Source organism: Triturus cristatus, chromosome 11, assembly GCF_964204655.1.
Source record: "Triturus cristatus chromosome 11, aTriCri1.1, whole genome shotgun sequence".
In the NCBI taxonomy this organism is placed as follows: Eukaryota; Metazoa; Chordata; class Amphibia; order Caudata; family Salamandridae; genus Triturus; species Triturus cristatus.
Window position 1 is genome coordinate 1,160,630,879 of NC_140594.1, and position 22,447 is coordinate 1,160,653,325.

The 22,447-nt window shown below is 44.5% G+C and overlaps 1 protein-coding gene across 1 annotated transcript in view; it reads left to right on the forward strand.

Annotated features, from left to right (window-relative positions):
* The window catches only part of LOC146788637 (putative cation-transporting ATPase 13A5), a 452,938-nt gene that overhangs the window by 197,384 nt on the left and 233,107 nt on the right, over positions 1–22,447 (forward strand). Inside the window, exons 14-15 of the mRNA XM_085635829.1 lie at positions 1,268–1,418; positions 6,197–6,274. Coding sequence (XP_085491955.1) covers positions 1,268–1,418; positions 6,197–6,274 — 229 coding nt within the window. The remainder of the gene's footprint in view (positions 1–1,267; positions 1,419–6,196; positions 6,275–22,447) is intronic.

Here is a 22,447-nt window from a genome sequence, read left to right on the forward strand (position 1 = left end):
CCAGTTCTGAGCTCTATTTTAGATGGTACAGAACTTCTTATCAGGTTAATTGTGGGTATATTGGGTGGTAGCAATTTTGTGGATCTCCCAGATTCCCTGACTTTTTCTCACAGAAATGTAAGGAAAATGCATGATTTTAGCCAAAGTTTGAAGTTTGTGGGGCATTCTCTATTGGAACATGTAGTGGAATTCATGCAAGATGTACCATCCTGAACTGCTGGAGCTCTATGTTTAAGAAATGGAAGCATACATAGGGAGCTCTGGTTGCTGGTTGTCATAGAGCCCAAAAAGGGCAACTTTCACCATGGCAGGTGAAAACAAATTGAATTTACATCCTTTCTGCCAGCGCCTATGTCAAAATTGTTCCCATGAGAAATGCAATTTCCTTTTGCTCGCCATGTGGATAATGATAGCTGAGGCTTTAAAGAAAAGGGTTAGGCTTTGTGTCAGGACAAGCGTGTTCATTTAAATATCACTGATACAGATTGGAGTAAATCCCCCAATTTCTCCCACTCGGAGGGGGGTAGATGAGAAAGACTTTTAGGCCTGTTATGGGGTGGGAGCACAACTCTATGCAGGGGTGGACATTGCTTTATGTAAATAATAGCCCTGGAGTCAAGTGGGCTTTTTGTCCCATAAGGGGCAGATTGAGGGTAAATACCCTGAGGGCAGAAATTCATCTCAGGCTATAATGGGTCGAAGCATGGCCCAATGCCTGGCCAGATCGCCACACCCCATCTTTTTCTTTACCATTTTTTTTTAGCATCAAGTAAATCGTTTGCACTTATCCATGGTCATAGGGTCATCCCCTAAGAAATGTCTTTCCTAGTATGGTGTGGGGGAGTCTTGCTTGGGGATCACTGTCCTGGGTCCAAGGAATTCATTTAGGAGACATTGACCCCTTTCCAGCTGTAGCTCTCCTGCACTGATTGGTACTCAAGGATAGACATTTATGCCCGAGCACCAACCAATGTGAAAGAAGATAGTGCCTAATGACGAGGTCTGATTTCTGTTTTGACAATGAGAGATCAGCGCAGTGCCTGTGTTGCTCGTCATTGTACCAGAAACAGGACTCTTTTTCTGGATCAGAATTATCAAAGAATGTTGTAAGATTTGTTTTTAATTCCAGTAGACAATCATCTAAATCAATAGCCACATTATACAATTCATATAGTTATTAAATCAAAGTGTAAAATTTGTTTTCTGCCTTTTGCCAACTGATACAAAGTTGATACATTGCTTATCTCTGGTTTCTTTCTTGCCCCAGTTTTCAGAAAGTTCACAAGTGCAGTTATAGTGATGCATTACCTTGGAGCCCACTATTAGCTGCCCTGGCCAGCTGTCACTCACTTATCTTTCTGGATGGTAAACTGCAGGGAGATCCACTGGACCTGAAGATGTTTGAAGGAACCAATTGGGTAATGTAGAATAATCAAGATATGCAAATAAACATTTTGTGATTGTGGAGTCATCCATCTAAATAAGAAGCATTAGCCTTTGTTACATATTGGCGGGAAACAGCAATTGCCACTCTTTGTGAACCATTCATGCCATTGCAACTAAAGCTTATCAACGCATGCAGCTTTACCAAACATGCCTTTACCACACAGTTTTTTTTACCATAACCTGCCTTTAGGACGCATGTCAATACCACCAAATGTAAGTATAAAGGTAAGTGTATTGTATGTATATTTTTTTGTGTTTTCTATAGAGCGAACAAGACCCTGATTAGGGTATCAGAGAGCTTCACAGTACAGAGCAAACAAGTTCAGGAACATTTAAGTAGGGTCCGAGATATACATATGTGGCAAATATGATGTACGGCATAGAACACAATGATAGTGAATATAGTAGGTAGAGATGCAGTTCAAAGCAGTAGGGATAACTTCAAGTATGAACAAATCATATTAGCGAGGGTGTCATCATGGGCAACATAGATACGAGTTTATAGTAGTCAATTGTTTCAATGCAAGCAGGAGTGATATCGAGAGTAGAGCTTCCGTCGGAGTCGGAGAGGGGAAAGTCAGAGAGTTATCTGTTGCATGTTATAGTTAAGGGAGGAATTTGCTCATCAGGAAGGTTTTAGCTTCCTTTTTAAATAATGTCACAGAAGAGATTTTTCTGATGCTCGGAGGGAGTGAGTTCAATATTCTTGGCGCAGCCATGGAAAATGCTCTGTCAAATCTTTTTATTTTTTGCTGAAGCATGAAGGTTTCTGGAGTAGATTGTTGGAACTCCTAGCGTGTCAGTGTCCTCCAGATATAGTAAGTTTCTGGGCTAGATATTGGGGGGGTTTGTGGTGTAAAGCTTTATGTGCGATGCAGGCCATCTTTAGGTGTATTCTAGGTTCGTAGGGTAGCTAGTTGAGCGCCTTCAGGTGTGGCAAGATATGGTCAAATTTTCTAGATCCTTCACTAATGTTGATGACAATAGATCTGCATGGCACAGTGCACTGTCTCTATGTGGTGTCAATCCAGTCTCCAACTCTGTTCATCTGCAGGTTCTCAGCTGCTGTGTCAGGACGGCAGGGGAGGGGGGAACAATTCATGCAAACAACTTATTCTGCCGCTCAACCGAGAAGCCCAGACTTTAGACAGACAACCGGTGGGACCAGAAGAAGCAATATGCATGTGTGTGTGTGTGTATTTTTTGGGTGGCAAGAGCATTTTTAGGGTTTATATATTTATATATATATATTATCTACTGGCGGTCGCCAGTAGATAGTTATAGTTAGGACCGTAACATTCTATTTGGAATAACTTTGGCCCCGATTGACGAATCCTCGCGAAATTCTCAAAATAGGTGGGGCGCTCTGCTCCGCTCCTTCCCTGAAAGTCTCGGGGGGATTCGTCAAGCGGGGGCTGAGAAAAAGGGGGGGTCCCAAAACGCGTTTTCCCCATGCATTTTTCCATAGGACCTTTAGTCCGAGCTACAGCCCGCAATCCTCTGCTGATGACGTCAGATATTACATCACTGATGACATATGTGTCTTTCTGAAAAATAAATATTTGTAATATATGTATAGCTAAAGATTAATGGAAGAAGACATGGGTAAATAATTGTCTAAATACAGTGATGTAATATCTGACGTCATCAGCAGAGGATTGCGGTTGCGTGAGTTATAGTTGCCTGCACTAACTATAACGGGGGAATTTCATTGGTTTTTTACGAGTGTAATGTCCAGCTAACTATAACATGTGTGAAACCTATGGTTTTTTAAGTGAATATATATATATATATATATATATGTCATATATATTTGAAAATTAAAAGGCTTTTGGGCAGATTTATGTTGCACTTGCGCCACTTTTGCGCCGCCGTTGCGTCACTTTCATGACGCAGCAGCGGCGCAAATCCTGCGCCATGAGGCGGGGTATTTACAACGTGACGCATCTGGGAGATGCATCACGTTGTAAAGCCCTGCGCCACATGTAGGCGTTCCAGGGCAGGTGGGGGCGTTCCGGCGCAGGAACGCCTCCTAAAAGTGGCTGAGTGAAATCTACAAGATTTCACTCAGTCACTTTTAGGCCCATGCTGCGTCAAAACCCTGCGCCTGCTTGAAGCAGACGTAAGGATTGACGCAGCATTGTACAGATAGGGCCCCCCAGAACATTGCTGGAGCTGCGTCGCGCTTGCAACGCAACTCCAGCAATGCGCCACTTTTACGGCACAGATGCGTCACGCATCTGTGCCGTTTTTGCCCCATGGTGTGCCGCATTATAAATGCGGCGCATCCATGGTGGCGCAGCTGTGGCGCATAATAATTGGCGCATCCCTGCTGATATGCAGGGATGCGCCAGTTAACATAAATCTGCCCCTTTATACTTACCTTCTAAATACTTACTTTTTTAAGGCATCTGTGGGAAAGGTGTGTGTGTGGGAAGGGCACGCATTATAAAGGCATGCATGGTAAAAAATTCAGTCATTGTAATGACTGCATTGTTAGGGAATGCATTGTAATGCCATGCATGGTTTCGTCGGCTCCTATAATGGCATATATCTGAATTATTAGTTTGCTTTTTTGTTATTGCACCCCGTCCACTATGGGTGTGATAAATATGCATCCCCAGTTTAGTTTTGATGGGCAAGCCTGCTGTAATTTAAAGTAAAAACACTAGTCACTAATTATTGGGACATTCAGACATTGGTATGATAAGCACTAAGAACCCCATGTTATGCCCTATAATTTGGGCCAACTTATACTAGGTGATAATTATCACACCCAATAAATTCCAAACACCTCACATCAATAATTGTGTCAATTGCAACGAGTGCCATAGTTGTGTGGTTTGTGTATATGACATTTAAGACATGATTAAATCAATTTGAATTAAGATAAACTTTACTGAATACATTGGTCACATTAGCTAGTACCTACAAATATGAAAAAATTTACATTTATAATATCAGGAATATTTAGCACAGAAGGCACTTTTGGAAATCTGTGCCTCCAATGCAGATGTACTGTTGGAGGAAGTGCAAGAAAGTAATGGTAATAGGTGGAAAAAACAGGTATGTGGTCACTTTACAAAACTATTTTAAGTCCCAGAGCAAGCTATTGGTATGCAGGTGCCTCCAACTTAGAAACTTCAATGTTTCCCTCTTCTCCCCCCATTCAATAGGGTTATTAGATCAGGGGTTTAGGCACAAGTACGTTGTTTTCTTTGCATCTAAAAAATCTGTGGATAAATGGCAGTAGCAATGCACTGATTCTCCTAACCTTAACTCAGTGGATTGCCAACCAGCAGACAATCTTCCAGGCAGAGGGGAGAGAAGAAAACGTGCCCTAGAAAAAGGGCAAAACCTTGGATCATGTAAATAGTTTACTTCTGAGGAACTTAAGTTTACCAGCAGTGAATGCTAGTGGCAGTTCTGAATTTGATGTTGACAAATTGTGCAGTGTCAGTTGTTGGCACATTTTTCATTAAAAAAAGTTTTCCTTGTTCGGTGTAGTACGAAATTAAATGCTACCCACAGCTTGTATCATAGCTAAATCCCAATACCCCTGACACAAATCTGCCTATGCAATCTGGAATGCACGTTATTGTTAACTGAAAATTGTAAATTATAAATTGATACTTGTATAGCGCACTACTCACCCGCAAGGGTCTCAAGGCGCTTGTACGAATACCGCTGTGGAACCCATCCTGGCTTTCCCTGTGAGGCGTCCACTCCTGGGCACCCCCAAGGTGGAGGCCAGGCATCCTTAGCGTTGTGGGGGCCGTTGTGGAGATTAAGCAAGCTATTGCCCAGAGTTGCAGAGTGGGACTCCATGATGGGAATAGGCACCGAGGCGAGAATTGTCAGGTCCGTGGAATTTTTGAGCCCAAGACCCGCCGAGGCGGGGAATTGAAGCCTGGTCCCGGGCCAGACCTCTGCATCAGGGTCTGCCACTCTAACCATTGAGCCACACTTCTCCAAAGAAAACACTTTTTCTAGTGTGGAACATCCACATAAAAAATATGTGAAAAAAGATGAGAAATGTGGTAAAGTTCTTGTGTACTAGTAGTTGAACTTCATAGGCTCCATAGTAGCTTTTTAAACTGGCCTACCGACTAAAGCCATTTCAATAAAAAAAAAAATCAATTCGTAATTTGCATAATTTGTGTCATGAAATTATCCAAAAATATGGGAAAATGGTGTGAAATTCAATATTAATACCCACAATGCAGTCATTATTCAGTGCAATATTTGAGCATAAACTGTGCCCTTGCATCAATTAGCCCGGAACAATCGCTGATTGCATTCTTGTTGTTCACATTGTTTCTACACTCCTGTGCCATATGTGTACAGTGAACAGAGGTGTATTTACGCAATTGTTGTAATGGCATAAATTATGGAATTTCACATAAAAACATAATGAAAAATTCTCAAAATTGCATGAATTTTGCCAGCATAATTACAGTTATGTCTCGGCCTATTTTTTAACTCAGGGTATTAATGTGGTGAAACCAAAGCACAAACAGTACTGAGTACATTTCTTGCCTCCTAATCGTGTCAGTACTTCCATTGGGCCTGTTTATTATTAATCTGTTCATTGTGAAACTTGCATGACTTCACAATTTATTTATTTGCCTTGGGAAGTCAAAGAGCACTGGTGCCCGATAATAAAAATTCACAATTATCTTCTTTGACAAATGATTTTTGCTGCATGTTGATATTTTCTATGTTGTTCAGTCTCTTTTATTTTTCTTAGACCATTGAGAACTGCACCATCGATAAGGACAAAGACGACTCAGGTGTGGTGATCAAGCCAGGACCCAGAGCTGGAAAGGTAGTCTATTTTTTCTAGATATAGATTTCTATTCTGTGAGCCCCCTCTGTGGAATAGAGCTGCTTGCTCGGTCACCCAGACTGTTTAGAGTTTTTGCAATGACTACTGCTTTTTGCCTACATGTCTTTGGCAGATTTACTATGATTACTATATAACTATGGGGAGCAGTCTAAACCCAAAATCATTTTTGGTATTCAGTAAGCCATGCAAAGATACTTTGCATGGCTTTTCCTGGTCTAGTAAATACAAAGTAATGTAACGCAATGCACTGTGTTACCTTGGGCTTGGAAGGTGTTCCATGGGATGATTAACTTAGCACGTGGATGAGTGTCTGTATACGTGATTGTAAGGGTACATGAGTGGCTGTGTGGGTGTGTGAATGGGAGTATAAGTAGGTGTATGGATATGTGAGTGGCTATATGGGTGAGTGAGTGGGTATGTGGGTGCATGTATGGGTGAGTATGTGAGTGTGATAGAGGTTCTATGGGAGACTCTGTATGTGTTAATATCTGTACTGAGTAAGTGAGTGGGTATGTTTGTATCTGTATGGGTGAGTGACTGGTTGTATGAGTACCTGTAGGAGCGAGGGAGTGGGTGTGTGACTGCCTCTATTTATGAGGGAGTGGGTGAATGGATTTTTGTATGGGTTTGAGAATGTTCATGTGACTGATTGTGTGGATGTGTGAGTGGGTATATGAGTGGTTCTGTGGATGATGTCATCATTCTATTTCCTAACTATAATGTCCCTGTAATCTTTGTTTTTGCAGTGAATGTGTACATTGTATAATATTTCAAAACTGTAAACTGTAGTCTTTGAAAGCGAGTGTGTGAGTGACTGCATGAGTGTCTCACTGGGCCTGTGAGTGGGTGCATGAGTATCTGAGTGGGTGTGTGAGTGTCTGGGTTGTCCTGAGAGTGGGTGCATGAGTGCCTAAGTAGATTCTACTCATTTTCTTCTTGTTTTCCGCCTTTTCTCTGCTCAATTATGACCTTTATTTTGCGTCTTTCTGCTAGTTCCTGACTTTTATTTTTCCTCTTTTGCTTGTTTCTGAACTCTTTTTTGCCTCTTCCTGCAAGTTTCTGATCTTTATTTTGCCTCTTTCTTCTCATTTCTGATCGTTTTGGCCTTTATTTTGCCTCTTTCTGCTTGTTTCTGATCTTTTTTTTGCCTCTTGCTGTGCATTTATGACCTTTGTTTTGCCTCTTTCTTCTCACTTCTGATCTTTATTTTGCCTCTCTCTGCTCCTTCCTGATCACTTTTTTGCCACTTCGGCTCTGTTCTGACCTTTATTTTGCCTCTTTCTGCTTGTTTCTGACCTTTTTATGACTCTTTCTACTAATTTCTGATCTCTATTTCGCATCTTTCTGCTTGTTTCTTACATTTATTTTGCCACTTTCTGCTTATTTCTGATCCCTATTTTTCCTCTTTCTGCTAGTTTCCGATGTGTTTTCCCTCTTTCTGTTCATTTCTGACTTTTATTTTGCCTCTTTCTGCTTGTGTATGATCTCTATTTTGTCTTTTCCTGCTTGATGCCGACCTACTGTTTTCCTCTTTCTGCTAATTTCTGACCTGTATTTTGCCTCATTCAGCATGTTTCTGATCTCTATTTAGCCTTTTCAGCTTGTTTCTCAACCTTATTTTGCCCCTTTATGCTCATTTTCACCTTTATCTTGCCTATATCTGCTCTATTCTGTCCTTTATTCTGCCTCTTTCTGCTTGTTTTGACCTTTATTCTGCTCTTTCTCGTTTCTCACCTTTATGTTGCCTCTTGCTGATAGTTTCTGATCTTTATTCTTCCTCCTTCTGTTCACTGCTGACCTTGGTTCTGCCCATTTCTGCTTGTTTGTGGGCACCCCGGAACAAAGCAGGAACTGTCCCTGGGCGGTAATGGTCCACAAGGTCACAATTGGCTCCAGGAGGAGGGCCGTGTGCCCCCCTCCTTTGATCTGAATGGGCCAGCTCCAAGGAGCTGGCAGTCCCTGGGGCCGTGTATGGCCGGGGAGGGTAGCTGCATGGCCCCCCCACCCTATTTCAATTATGTGATTGGCCCCAGCGAGGTAGTGGTCCACAGGGCCCGGCGGTCTACTTGGCTCCCCATTGCTTTTAATTTAGCCTGGGAGGTGGTGGTCCCTGGGGCTTGAACCTGCCCCAGCAGTAAGCGTCCATACGAGCTCCCTCCAAATTTAGAATAAAGCACCAGGAAGATGGTGGTCTTTTTTTGACCCCCCTCTTTATCTCAGACCACACTTAACAGAGTATCTATCTATCTACATCTCTATATACATATATATTAATATACAACAAAAAGAGGTGCAGAGCCTGATTGCAGATGAAAAACAATGCGTTTATTTTCATAATGAAAAGTGAATGCAACCTCATTTCCTTACGCGTTTCAGCTTAATAAAGCCTTGATCACAGGTGAGCAGAATTGCAACACAGGGAGGTACTTGTGTCCATTAACCCACGTGGTTTGATGTCACACTACTACGGATCCCAAGATGCACCAGTGTTGTAATAATAGTCCGTGTATATGGTGTGATATTTAATTAAACTGCATAGCGTCCAAAACACCATATTTAGGTTGTAATGTTATCAGTGCATCGTGTCTGCTTTAAATTGTGTTCACGTGCGTGTTGATAAAATGGCAAAAGCACATTGTCATGATAATGAAATCCGAAATTGTCCAAGAGAGGTTGTTACCTCTCACTTCTCCCTATCTCACCTCGTGTCCAGAAATTCCTCAGCAAATCCACCTACGTCTGGCACGAAGCAAGCAGGTGATGCCCCCATAGATATTTCACCACATATCAACCAAACACTCCATAAAAGGGGGCCGCCAACCTTGCAGGGCGGCTGCTGCGAACTGGAATGGAGATCCTATGACATTAATCCAACAAAAAGAGATGCAGAGAATGATTGCGGATGAAAAACCATGAGTTTATTTTCATAATGAAAAGTGACTGCAACCTAATTCCCTTATGCGTTTCAGTTTAATAAAGCCTTGATCACAGGTGAGTATACATGCATATATATATACAGGCGTGGGTTCGAATCCCACCGCTGCCACCAATGTTAGAAATGGGATTTCTGGTTGGCTAGGGCTTGCGCCAAAGCCAGGCAGAAACCACCACTCTAGTCAGGGCCAGGAAGGGACACGCAAAAGATAACCCCTGCTCACCCCCTTGGTAGCTTGGCACGAGCAGTCAGGCTTATCTCTGAGGCAATGTGTAAAGCGTTTGCGCGCGCACCCAGCAACAACCCCCAAGGCCCACCACAAAGGAAACTCCACACAAGGTATTATAGAAAAATAACCTTTGTATTATACACAACACATTAGATAAAAACACACACTTTACAATGTGCCAACAGGCACGGGCAGAATTTACAAGGGATTATATATACAGGGGACAGGGCCACATGGACAACTGTCAGGAATTAGCACTTTGTAGAAATAGCACTTAGAACGTAGGAATAATATTTTAGAACATAGCACATACAATCACTGTAGCACTAAAAATAGAACATATAGCACACAACCAGTAACTACTGGTAACCAGAAAGTACCACCTACGCAACCCTAACCACCTTTAGGAATATATCACGCAGGGAACTAGGACCTCACTAGTACCACCTGTACTAGGGAGAAAACAACCACCTAAGTATCACTCTACCTGTAGGGGTCTAAGCACATAAACACAGGATGCATAAAATACATTTAGAGGTGTAAACACAGTTTAGGAAAAAAATATCATGAAGACACTGCGCAGGCGCAAAAGTACATACATGCAAATCACCAGGTACCCTAGGGGAGGGCACAATACAGAAAAACTGTCCCCAGGCCAACTGGCCTCTCAGGGGTGCAGAAATGACCAATCCACTAATGTCAGGGCGCGACTATGCAGGCTGCGCAAGCCAGGCGCTCAAGGCACAACCTAAACGTGGCAGCTGCCCACTAAGTGCTGGGCAGCTGTAGGGACTGGGGCCTGGGCACCTCTGGGCCTCTAGAACAAATATGGCATGTCTTGAAGCCTCCCTGGGCTCTGCAAAGAAAAAGAATGCCCCCAAGTGTTGGAGCGCACCAGCGCTCTAAAAGGATGTGCCCCACGTTGTTGGAGCGCACCAGCGCTTAAAAATGATGTGCCCCACGTTGTTGGAGCCTCGTGGGCTCTGAAGGGAATGTGGGGCAACGTTGGAGCGGCCCGCTGCCTTCCGGGGCCGCTCTACTGGTAGAAGAAAAATTCCCCCTAGTAGTTGGAGCCTCAACCGGGCTCTGATCAACAATGCGCCCGGCTTGGGAGCGACCTCGCGCCCTTCCCAACAATCAGGCCGCCCCCACTCACCGGGACTCCGTCACAAATATGCCCCTGTAGGCTGGAGCCTCAACCGGGCTCTGAACAACAATGCGCCCGGCTTGGGAGCGACCTCGCGCCCTTCCCAACAATCAGGCCACCCCCACTCACCGGGACTCCGTACGCGCTGACTCGCTGTCTTCTCTCACCTCCACCGGAGCGCGGGGTAGGCTCCCGGCGGCTTCCGGTTCGTTGCGGGCCTGACAATGTCCCGCCGCTGCCTGCCTGACTTCTGGTTCAAGGCAGCCAATGGGAGTGCAGCGATTCTTCTCCGGGGCCGCCAATAGCAGCGCGGCCCTGGAGGTGTGGAGGCGGGCACAGTGCCTCCCAGGAGATCCCCGGGCCGGCCGCGGCAATTCTAACGTGATATGAGGGGTGGGCACCCTCGATACTCAGCGCTCCTTGCGCTCACTGAAGTATAAAGCGCTCCCTGCGCTAAATACGAGATTTAAAGCGGCCTCAGTCAAAATAAAGCGCTCCCTGCGCTAAATACGAAATTTAAAGCGGGTCTCAGTAAAAATAAAGCACTCCCAGCGCTATCAGCAAGGTCCAGCAAAGTTTTAGGAAGGGGGCAAGGCTGGGCCAGGGGCCAGCTCACTGGGCCCTCCAGGGCAGGGAGGCAGTCCCAAGTGGCGGTTCCTCCTAGCCTCCAGCAGCAGCAGCCCCCTCCTGTCAGGATCCAAAAAGCAGAACAGATTCTGTGGAGACACAGCCCCATTTTTATACAGTAAAGCCCCTTTGTTCTTGGTTCAGGGTGAGGGGGAAAACCAGTCGCAGCTGGTTGGGGAGCACCCTTGATGTGCTCAGCCCCTCACTCTATTCACTGGCAGGGCTAGGGTCGTCAGTCGCACCACAGGGGGCGGAGCCAGCATTGTGTGGGGAAAAACCCTGCCCTATTCAGGACCCAGGTGTACTCCTCCCACCCATCTAGCTGCTGATCTCCCCATTCACCACTGGGTGACTCATCCTGACTCTGGGGAATCCCTAGCCCGTCACATGACATGACCAGCCAATCACGCGACAGACACACTGCACACAGAAGTGCCCACTTCTAGAAGTGGCACTTCCACACTAGGTACATGCACGCCGCACACATCATCGCGCAGCATTCACTCCCACGAGTCCGCACATACCAAACTCGGGCCTGCACACCCCACGCATCAGGAACTACTAGGGACACATACATTCCCCATGCATTCCTATGGGAGGGCAGGCCTATCTCACCACATGCACTCAGAGCGCGCACGCACTTTACCCTGGGACACAGGGAAAGTGCGCAGAAACCAAAAAAATCACCACACCAAGTCACCAGTAAAAAGCAAAAAAAGTTCATGGGTGAACCTGCCAGAAGGGCCAAGTCCAACATATACCTATACATACACATATATATATTCACTGAAAAAACCATAGGTTTCAGGGGCGTTATAGTTAGCTGGACTTTTCACTCGTACAAAACCATAGAAATTCCCGCGTTATAGTTAGTTCAGCTAACTATAACTCGCGCGCCCGCAATGCACTGCTGATGACGTCACATATTACATCACTCATGACATGGTCAGTGACATCACTCATGACATCACTGATGACATCTCAAATGACATCACTGATGACATCATCCAGTGAATGTGTGTTTTTCTGAAAATTACATATGTTTTATATATGTATATCTCAAGGTCGATGGAAGAATAAATGGGTTTAAATGGATGATTTGTTTTTGAAAAATTGATTGTATAACTGACTGATTAAGTGTATCGTAATGAATACATGGCTTAGTGAGTAATGTTTAAATATGTAAATATCTGTATCAGTCTCTCACTTTGTGTATAAGTGGCTACATGGGTTGGTGAGTAGCTACATGAGTGTCTATATAGGTTATTAGTTGGTTTTTTGAGTATCAGTATGAGTGTCTGATGTCTGTATGGTTCAGTGGGGGGTATCACGTAGTGCATAGGTGCATGAATGAGTGACTCACTGTTTGTATGTGTTGAAGACAGCATGTGTGCAGGACTGTATGGGTGGATGAGTGTGTGCATGGGTGTGTTAGTGAGTGAATGGCTGTCTCAATAGTGTCTCTATGAGTAACTACATATGTTTTAAACTAGTATATGTGACTATTTGTGTATATAAGTGAGTATATGTGAGAGTGAGAGATTGAAAGAGTTCCTGTATGAATAAGTATGTGTTTCTATAAGTGATTGTTTAAAAGACTAAGGGCCTCATGTAGGAAGCCAAATACCGGTCGGTAACGGCCGATTTTCGGTAATTATACCGTTACCGACCGGTATTTTGGCTTTTGAGATATAGGGGGAGAATTTCATGATTCGGTATTTACCGAATCGGTAATATTACCGAATCGGTAAATTTACCGATTCGGTAAATACCGAATCATGAAATGAGATGTAGGGGGAGTGTGTGGTGGGTGTGGGGATTCGTTATTTACCACCAACTAAAGGTTGGTGGTAAATGACGAATAGGTGACAAAAAGCATTTTTGTGCACGTTTAAGTGTGCAATGTGGCAGACATACATGCCCTTAGGGCATGTATGTGCGCCACATGTGCACACATGGCCAAATCAGGGGTGCAACAGGGTGTCAATGTGACACCCTGCCACCCTTGCATGTGCTCCCCCATTACCGAATCGGTATTTACCGATTCGGTAATGAGGCATACCTTCCCATCAATGGGAAGGTATGCCTCATTACCGAATCGGTAAATACCGATTCGGTAATTACCTAATTTTTCCGAATTGGTAATATTTACCGACTCATTACCTACATTGCATTTACCACTTCACAAATACCGAATCGGTATGATTCGGTATTTATGAAGTGGTAAATGCAAGCCCACCTACATAAGGCCCTAAGTATGTGTAAGTTTCTGTAGAAGTGAGTGTGGTGGTGTGTGTATAACTGTATATGCAGGTAAACAGATGTTTGATTCTTTATTAGCATGAGTGACTATGTGTGTGAGTAACTTTATGGATGAGTGGCGTTGTGTAACAGGATATATAGGTGTATGAGTACATATGATGAGTGAGTACATGTATGAGTGACTGTATAGGACTGTTGGGGAATGAGTGGATGTGCATGTGGATCTTACAATTGCTGAATAGGTGGTTCTATTTTTGAATGTGTGTATCAAAGGTTATATTAGGGGGAGAGGAGGTCTGCCACTCTATCACAAGGATGATGTCATCAGTGATGTCATCAGTGATGTCATGAGTGATGTCACTGACCATGTCATGAGTGATGTAATATGTGACATCATCAGCAGTGCATTGCGGGAGCGCGAGTTATAGTTAGCTGAACTAACTATAACGGGGAATTTCTATGGTTTTGTACGAGTGAAAAGTCCAGCTAACTATAACGCCCCTGAAACCTATGGTTTTTTCAGTGAATTTCTAAGGTTTTTTAAATGCTAATTTCTAACTATGCCTACAGATATAGGACAAGTGAAGAAAGAAGGAAAAACGCACAGAAAGAAAAAAAAGAAATGCAGAAAGAAGCAACAGAAGTCCTCAAAGACGAAGAAAAGTGCAGGAAGAAGGATAACGTGCAGAAAGACCAAACAGAAGAGCAGAAAGAAGCTACTGGGGGTAACTGAGTCTGACTAACCAGTCCTAGAGCCAGTGCTATGTTAAAAGACACTCAGAATACAGTGAAAACACCTACATACACTAGGGAACACTATGCGTTGGGGTCCCCCTGTGATTAGCATGACCTCCTCTGTAAGCCCCTAGTATATAATAGGGCAGGGGATTAAAACGATCTCTTAAAACACACCACAGGGCGTGTTTGCACACGTCACCTCATGCCCCGTCCCCTCCCTTCCCCACTGTGTAAACACGCCCTGTAGCTGTTTTAAGTTGGGAGATTAAGTCCCCTTGAATCCTGAGGGTCCCTAGGGTCCAACTAGACCACTAGGTACCTCCAGTAAGTGCCACAGAGCTGCGTTGCAGAGAGGTGTAAAAAGTGGCACGGCCTGCACCACCTCTCTGCAACGCAGAGCAGTGGCGCTTACTGGAAGCACCTGGTGGGCTAGTTGGAACCCAGGGTCCCTCAGGATTGAAAGGGAATTATTTCCCCAACTTAAAACACGCCACACGACGTATTTGCACACGTCACCTCAGGCCCCGTCCCCTCCCTTCACCACTGTGTAAACGCGCCCTGTGGCCGTTCTAAGTTGAGAGATTAAGTCCCCTTGAATCCTAAGGGTCCCTAGGGTCAAACTAGCCCACTAGGTCCCTCTGGTAAGCGCAAAAAGGTGTAAAAGGGGTGTGGCCTCAGAACACCTGTCTGCAACGCAGCTCCCTGGCGCATACTGGAGATACCTGTTGGGCTAGTTGGCCCTCAGGGACCCTCAGTATTGAAGGGGAATTAATTCCTCAACTTACAACTGTCCAGGGGGCGTGTTTGCAGAGTGCTGCAAGGAGGGGATGTAGCCTCCGGCACAATGCCTGTCTTTTATTTTATTTTTTTAAGAAAGAGGGCTGTGTGGCCCCCTTTCTTTTTCTAATTTATTTGCCCTGGGGACCCCATCCCCCAGGGCCTGCACCCTAATTTTTTCTGTTTAAAAAAATTTATTTGGCCCTCCCAAGGCCTTAATCGGCCCCGGGGACCCCAACCCCTGGGTCATGGCCTTTTTTAAAAAAAAAAATTCTTTAGGAGGGCGGCTGTGTTGCCCCCCTCCTCAGGCCACTTATGGCCCCGGGGACCCCATCCCCCGGGGCCGGCCTTTGTTTTTTATTATTTAAAAAAATATATATATATTTATAGAAACACCTAGGACATGCTGGACAAACCGTATGTACCTATCACCATGACGATTTGCGTGATAGTCATTAAAAGGCGACTATGCATACAATGAATCCACGTAGAATGTATTTACACCGCTAGTGAAGCTCTGACATGTCTGACGCCGTACCGTGCCTAATCCCGGCGCACCCGCTGGTGGGTACTCTCCAAGTAGACACCCTTGTCGTTTTGTTATACACACATGGGTAGATATTGATGGGAAAAAACTCCAAGAAGAACTGGTGGTCAAAAGAACTTGTGCAAGGAACAGAGAAACTATATCTTTACACCCAAGAAGACTACCCTTTCTGAAACAGTCACTCAAGAGCTGAGATATAGGTAAAAGAAAGAAAAGAAAGAACAGGGGAAATTAATAGGATTTCCATCAACTGCCAAGAGAGGCCAGTGTCATCACTTGGTCATCCTTTTATCTTGCTACTACTCCTCTAAGCCTAGAGGGAGACTAAGTAGCAAAGATTACGACTGGACAATAAAGGTAGAGCCAGAAGAGAAAACATTCAGAGACAGAAACTGACCGGAATGGTCATGATTTAGTAAATCATCTCTTGTGTGATGAAAATTCTAGTGCAGTGCATATACGTGAAAGTTAAAAAGGAAGTTGGGAGAGAGAAAAAAGACTTTAATGCACATCTCTCCGCCAATCCTATTAAAAACGTGTACAAGCAACTTTTAGAAAATAGGTTGCCTCACAGATTGGTCAACTAGTTTCAGCCTTAAGGGACTTTGTTCCCGGCTTTCTTCAGGACCCAAAGGTTAAACAGCTACTGCAAAAATGTGAAAAGTGAAAAAAGAATGTGCTCTAAAAGTTGTCAAAAAGTACAACCTTGTATGGTGAGATCTCTGAACAAGCAGGGTACTCTTCACTCCTGTCTTGTGTGAGATTCAGACCTCTCCTCACCCGGTTACTAACTCAGGTTTAGGAGACCCCGCCCTATCCGTCAGTGACTCGGACTCTCCTAAGTTTGTGGGTAGGTATTGACGGGCACATTTAATACACACGCACACCAGGCCATTCAAAGGGGATTCGAAAAAAATTCGACCAAACTATGCAAGAAACCCCGCTCATGGTTAATAAAACACACATCCACCGCCGGATGTGTAATACTTTTTATTTTACTGTCTGGAAAGGAGACAAACCTCACTTGAGAGTCATAGCGTGCTCCTGGCTGAGACCAATGCTGTGTTACACCCACCTGTGCCCGTCGAGTGCCACACACCTCTGTGTTGTATTCCACCAGCTAGTGCGTATGTTATGACACTCTCTAGCCCATGTGCACTGTAACACCACCCGTGAATATGTCATGCCACACTTGCCTTCGCACGGGTTATACTGCCCCATCTAACATGCCTTCCTCGATGCCTATGTTATAATGCACAGCGCTATGCCATACATATTATAATCTGGGATCCATATCTTTGTCACAGTGCATAGGCAATGTTACACTCCCCAGCACATATTTTATATTACAACTTTAGAGACTACTTAGGTTACACAACACTGCCCTGTTCATATTACACTCCAAGGCGCATATCGCATAGCAAGCGCTAGTGGCTGTGCTATCTCGCGCTCTCCAATGAATCTGTCATTGCGCACAATGTGTTGCATATTATATTTCACGCCTGGTTCATCTTATATCACACTTTTTGGTGCATAGTTTATACCATACACTATATCTAGTATTCATTTTCAAACGTGCTCTCAGGACTATGTTCTATATAACACTGCGTCCACCTACCCTTTCCACGGGCATTACATTTTGCGATGGGGGGTGGAGGGTCAGGGGATGTTTCTGCCAAGTGAGCCCGGAGTCACAGTCCCAAACATCCTCTTCTTCCTGAATAAAAGTGAGATTATGCTGCATACTTGTTCATATTTTAAGTAGTTCACACAGACACACATTTTAAAAACAATAAAGTTCCTAATACCCACCTTCTCTGAACAGTTAGCTTGCTGCCCCATCCACCTCCTCCCTATCCTCTGTTGTCTGAATCCATGGACTAGCCTCCTCCCTCCTGCCATGCATGGTCTGATGTGCTGCCACTGCCCTCCATTTAGCATGATGTACCAGTCCACTCCTCCTGCCCTCCATTGCCCAATTCTATGGCCCATCATTGACCTCCTGCTTAGCCTCTGTGCTTAGCTTGCTGCCCCTATTCTCCTTCCCCCTGCCCTCCGATGTCTATGTGCATGCCCCTGCTCCATCCTTTTTGACCACCATGTGCCATGGACCTGCCACTCCTATTTACTCTGTGTGTTCTGTTGAGCTGCCACTCCCCTCCCACCTGCCTAGCATTGTCAGATGACTGTAACCTGTCCCTGCCACCTCCACCCTGCCTGTCCACATGCCATGCCCCTATCCCCTTCCTCCTGTCCTCCATGGTCCATTTTACTGATACACCCTTCTGCCCTCCCTGGTCTGTTGTGCTGCAAATGCTCCTCCTGCCTGCCCCGCGTGGTTTGTTGTGAGGCCCCTTCCCCTGAACTCTCTTGTCTGTGCCCAGGTACTGACCCTCCCTTCTATCCTCCATGGTCCTTTGTGCATGCCCCGGCACCCTTCTTCTTGCCCATCATAGCCATTGTGCTGCCACTAACCTTCCTGCTTGCCATCCATGCCCCCTCCCACCTTCCCTGTGTGGTCAGCTAGCTGCCCCTGACCCCTCCCACCTTCCCTCCATGGTCTGTGTGTATGCCATCATAGTCTCTCTGTTGCTCTCCATGGTGTGTCTTGTTTCTAGTGCCCATCCTGCCTGACCTCCATGGTCATCTTGCTGCTCCTGCCCTGCCCCCTTGCCCCCAGCCCTCTGTTTCCATGTGCAGACCCCTATTCCCTCCCTCCTGGCTTGTCTGTTCCATTGTAATGCCCCTAATCCGTCCCTCCTGCCCTTTATGTTCTGTTATGCTGCAGCTTTCTCTCCTGTCTGTCCATTATGGTCAGCTAGCTACCATTGCCTCTTTCCCCTCTGTTGTCTGTTGTACATGTGCATGGTCCTGTCCCCCCCCTATTGCTTTCTATGGATTGTTGTGCTGCACTCCCGTCCCACATGCCCTGTGTGGTTTATTGTGCTGCTGCATACCCTGATGCATGCCCTGTAGGGTCAGTTTGGTGCACCTCTCCATGTCCCTCCTGTCCTCTGTTATCCGAGTCCATGTCCCTACCCCAATTCCTCCTGCCTACCATGATCCAATGTACCATACTTGCGAACATTTTGAACTTGGTAAGAGGGGGATTTTGAAATAAAACTGGGGTATTGATTTTCGCCTTTGAGTTACATTGAAAAAGAGGAGATTGTAGACAGGAAACAGATCAAGTAAAGCCCATTTGAGCTTAAAAACATTGGACGCTTCCTGGCTGAAACTGGTCTGTTGGCATGTATGGTTGTATGACCACTGCCTCTTCCTTCTGCCCACAATGGTCTATTATATTGCCACAGCCTCTCTTGCCGGTCCTGTATTGTTGGTTTGTTGCCCCTGCCCCCCTTTCCACTGCCCTCCATAGTCTGTTGTGCTGCCACGCCCTTCCTGCCTGCCTAGTGTGGTCAAATTGTTGCCTCTGCACTCTCCTACCTGCCTTCAATTTTCAGAGTCCGTGCCCCTGGCCTCTGCCTCTCAACAGTATCCCAATGAACAACTAGATTGCTAACATTCTATATTTATTACAAAATGGAACGCCTGACGTCATCTTGATGTAATCAAAACTGTAATGCCTAGAGCATTTCCTTTAGAAAATACATATATGAGAGGGTCTTATTTGCATCAAAATTATGGTTAGTGCTTTAAAAAACTAAAATGAGGACATATTTTCTGAGTTTTCAAATAGCGACAAAGAATTACAAAATTATTTGTAATCTTAATTTTTTTATCCAGTTGACCACTTGATTACATGTTGCATCCAAGGGGAGAGGATGTGGTGTTACTTCCAGTGCTGCAGACTTTGCAACTGGGTAACCAGGTTGGAGTTTCTGCTTCAGCTCAACATTCTGTGATTCTGGTCAAATCACTTAATCTCCCCATGTCTACAACCAAAATGAATTTGATCTTGTGTGATGTAACCAATGCTCATGTAAAGCACTCCAATACCTGACAAGTCTGCACTATATAAATCTGCAAATACACAAAAAATAAGTGTTTTGCACACTTATGTCAATGGGCTACATTTGGGCTACATCTGGGTGATATTTGAGCTGCATTTGGGCTCTTTTGTCTCTGGTGGCCATCTTAGGAGATTTATTTGTTATGAAGTTTCCTAATTTCCTCATTTACTGCAGTCTCCTCAGTAGGAAATGCTTTCAGTTTTTTACTTTGATTCCATCAAGAAGGTATTCAGATATGTCACATATTTGCCATAAATTCTGAATGTTAGCACTCTAGTTGCTCATTACATCACTGTAGTAAAGCTACTGCTCACCACGGAAGTCTGCTGCTAGCATTAGAAGTGCATGTTTCAGTCTGCATATCAGAATTTTTTAATGAAATAGAAGAGGATTTGAGAAGGCACTCAAAATGTGCCCTAATTTTTCTTTCTTCAGCACTAATCATAATTTCTATGGCAAAAAGAACCCCCTCATTGTGTTCCTTTTTAAATTAAATGTTTTAAGTGTTACCAGTTTATTCCAATCAAGATGTCTTCAGGTGTGCCATACTTTTGTCATAAGCAAGACAGTAAGTGCTCTAGTTGTTCTTGAGAACACTCTGGGACATTCTGTCATTGGGCTATACTTGGGCTACATCTGGGTGATATTTGGGCTACATTTGGGCTCTTTTGTCTCTGGTGGCCATCTTGGGAGATTTATTTGTTATGAAGTTTCCTAATTTCCTCATTTGCTGCAGTCTCCTCAGTAGGAAATACTTTCCGTTTTTTACTTTGATTCCATCAAGAAGGCATTCAGATGTGTCACACATTTTCCATAAATTCTGAATGTTAGCCCTCTAGTTGCTCATTAGATCACTGTAGTAAAGCTACTGCTCACCAGGCAAGTCTGCTGCTGGTATTCAAAGTGAATGTTTCAGTCTGCATGTCAGAATTTATTTATGAAATAAAAGAGGATTTCAGAAGTCAAAATGTGCCCTAGTTTTTCTTTCTGCAGCACTAATCATAATTTATATGGCAAAAGAACCCCCTCATTTTGTCCCTTTGTAAATTAAATGTTTTAAGTGTTACCACTTTATTCCAATCAAGACAGCTTCAGGTGTGCCATACTTCTGTCATAAGTAAGACTGTTAGCGCTCTAGTTGTTCTTTAGAACACTCTGGGAAGCTGCAGTAGAACACAAAGGAATCAACTGACAGTCTCTGCCCTTGTTGGATGTACATGTTTTACTGAGAATGTCAGACTTCATTCTCATGTGACTGAGAAAGATAATGTGAATTTACAGAAAATATGCTCTCAGTTTAGCGTATAGATCACCTTCCAAACCTCTGTGGGAAAAGCATGAGAAAATAGTTTTCTCTCAAACATGGTTCATGATATCACAGCAGAAGGCTTTTTCACATGGTAAAATCACCTTAGAACACACCAAAATTCCTAAAATGAGTATGGTACCATCAACAAATGTTTTATATTGTAACTAAAGTCTTAAAACCTTCTATTAACTGCAATGCTTTTTAATGAGGTGCTATCATGTATATTGGTCCCAAGATGGCTGCCAACACTTCTTGGATGAAGTACTGACAGCCAATCAGATCTCACGATGAGATGTGTGGTTAGGCTCTGCCCAGATATAAAATGATTTTACTTTTGATTTTCTCAGGAACTACTGAACGGATTCACACCATTTAAGCAAAAGGCACGAGTCTGAACTGAGGACTACCTCTTTGACAAATTTGGTATAATTCCGTTCAGCAGTTCAGGCTGTAGCTGCGTCAACAGGTCCTATGGGAAAATGCATGGGAAAAACGCGTTTTGGGACCCCCCTTTTTTCTTGGCCCCCGCTTGGCAAATCACCATGAAATTTTCAGGTTAGGAGCGGACCGTAGCTGGCCAAAAGTTTGGAAAATTTCGCGAAGATTCGGCAATCGGCGCAAATGTTATTCCAAATGTTGCGGATTTCCTATGGAAAATAGGTCCTAACTATAACTACCTACTGGCGACTGCCAGTAGGTAATAAATGCATATTTTTACATACATATATATATCCATCTGTCTATCTATCCATCTGTCTATCTATCTATCTATCTATCTATCTATCTATCTATCTATCTATCTATCTATCTATCTATCTATCTATCTATCTATCTATCTATCTATCTATCTATCTATCTATCTATCTATCTATCTATCTATCTATCTATCTATCTATCTATCTATCTATCTATCTATCTCTCGCTCTCTCTCTCTCTCTCTCTCTGTGTATATATATTACCTACTGGCGGTCGCCAGTAAGTAGATATAGTTAGGACCTATTTTCCATAGGAAATCCGCAACATTCTATTTGGAATAATGTTGGCGCCGATTGACGAATCTTCGTGAAATTTTCCAAACTTTGGCCAGCTCCTATCCTGAAATTTCACGGTGATTCGTCAAGCGGGGGAACCAGGGAAAGCAGGGAAACCTGCTCTCGCTTCAATGAAGCAAAGCAGATTGCTTTTCCACATAGGGAGCAGAATGTTAGCTGCTCCCCATGTGGAAAAGCAATGCCGGCTCCCGCAGGAAGTGGGAGCCGGCTGGGACTGGGGGGGATTGGGACCCCCCCACAGTCCCCAACGCGTTGGCCAGGCCCCGGGGGATGGGGTCCCCGGGGCCAGTAGTGGCCCGGGAGGGGGGCCACGCGGCCCCCCTCCTAAAAATAAAAATAAAAAAAACGACCCCAGGGGATGGGGTCCCCGGGGCCTCAATGGGCCACAGGAGGGGGGCAAGGCAGCCCCCCTCCAAAAAACATTTTTTTTTTAAAAAAAGGTCCATGCCCCGGGGGATGGGGTCCCCGGGGCAAATTATGGCCATGGGCGGGGGGCCACACGGCCCCCTTCCCGATTCTTGTTTGTTTTTATTTAAAAAAACAATTGGGGACAGG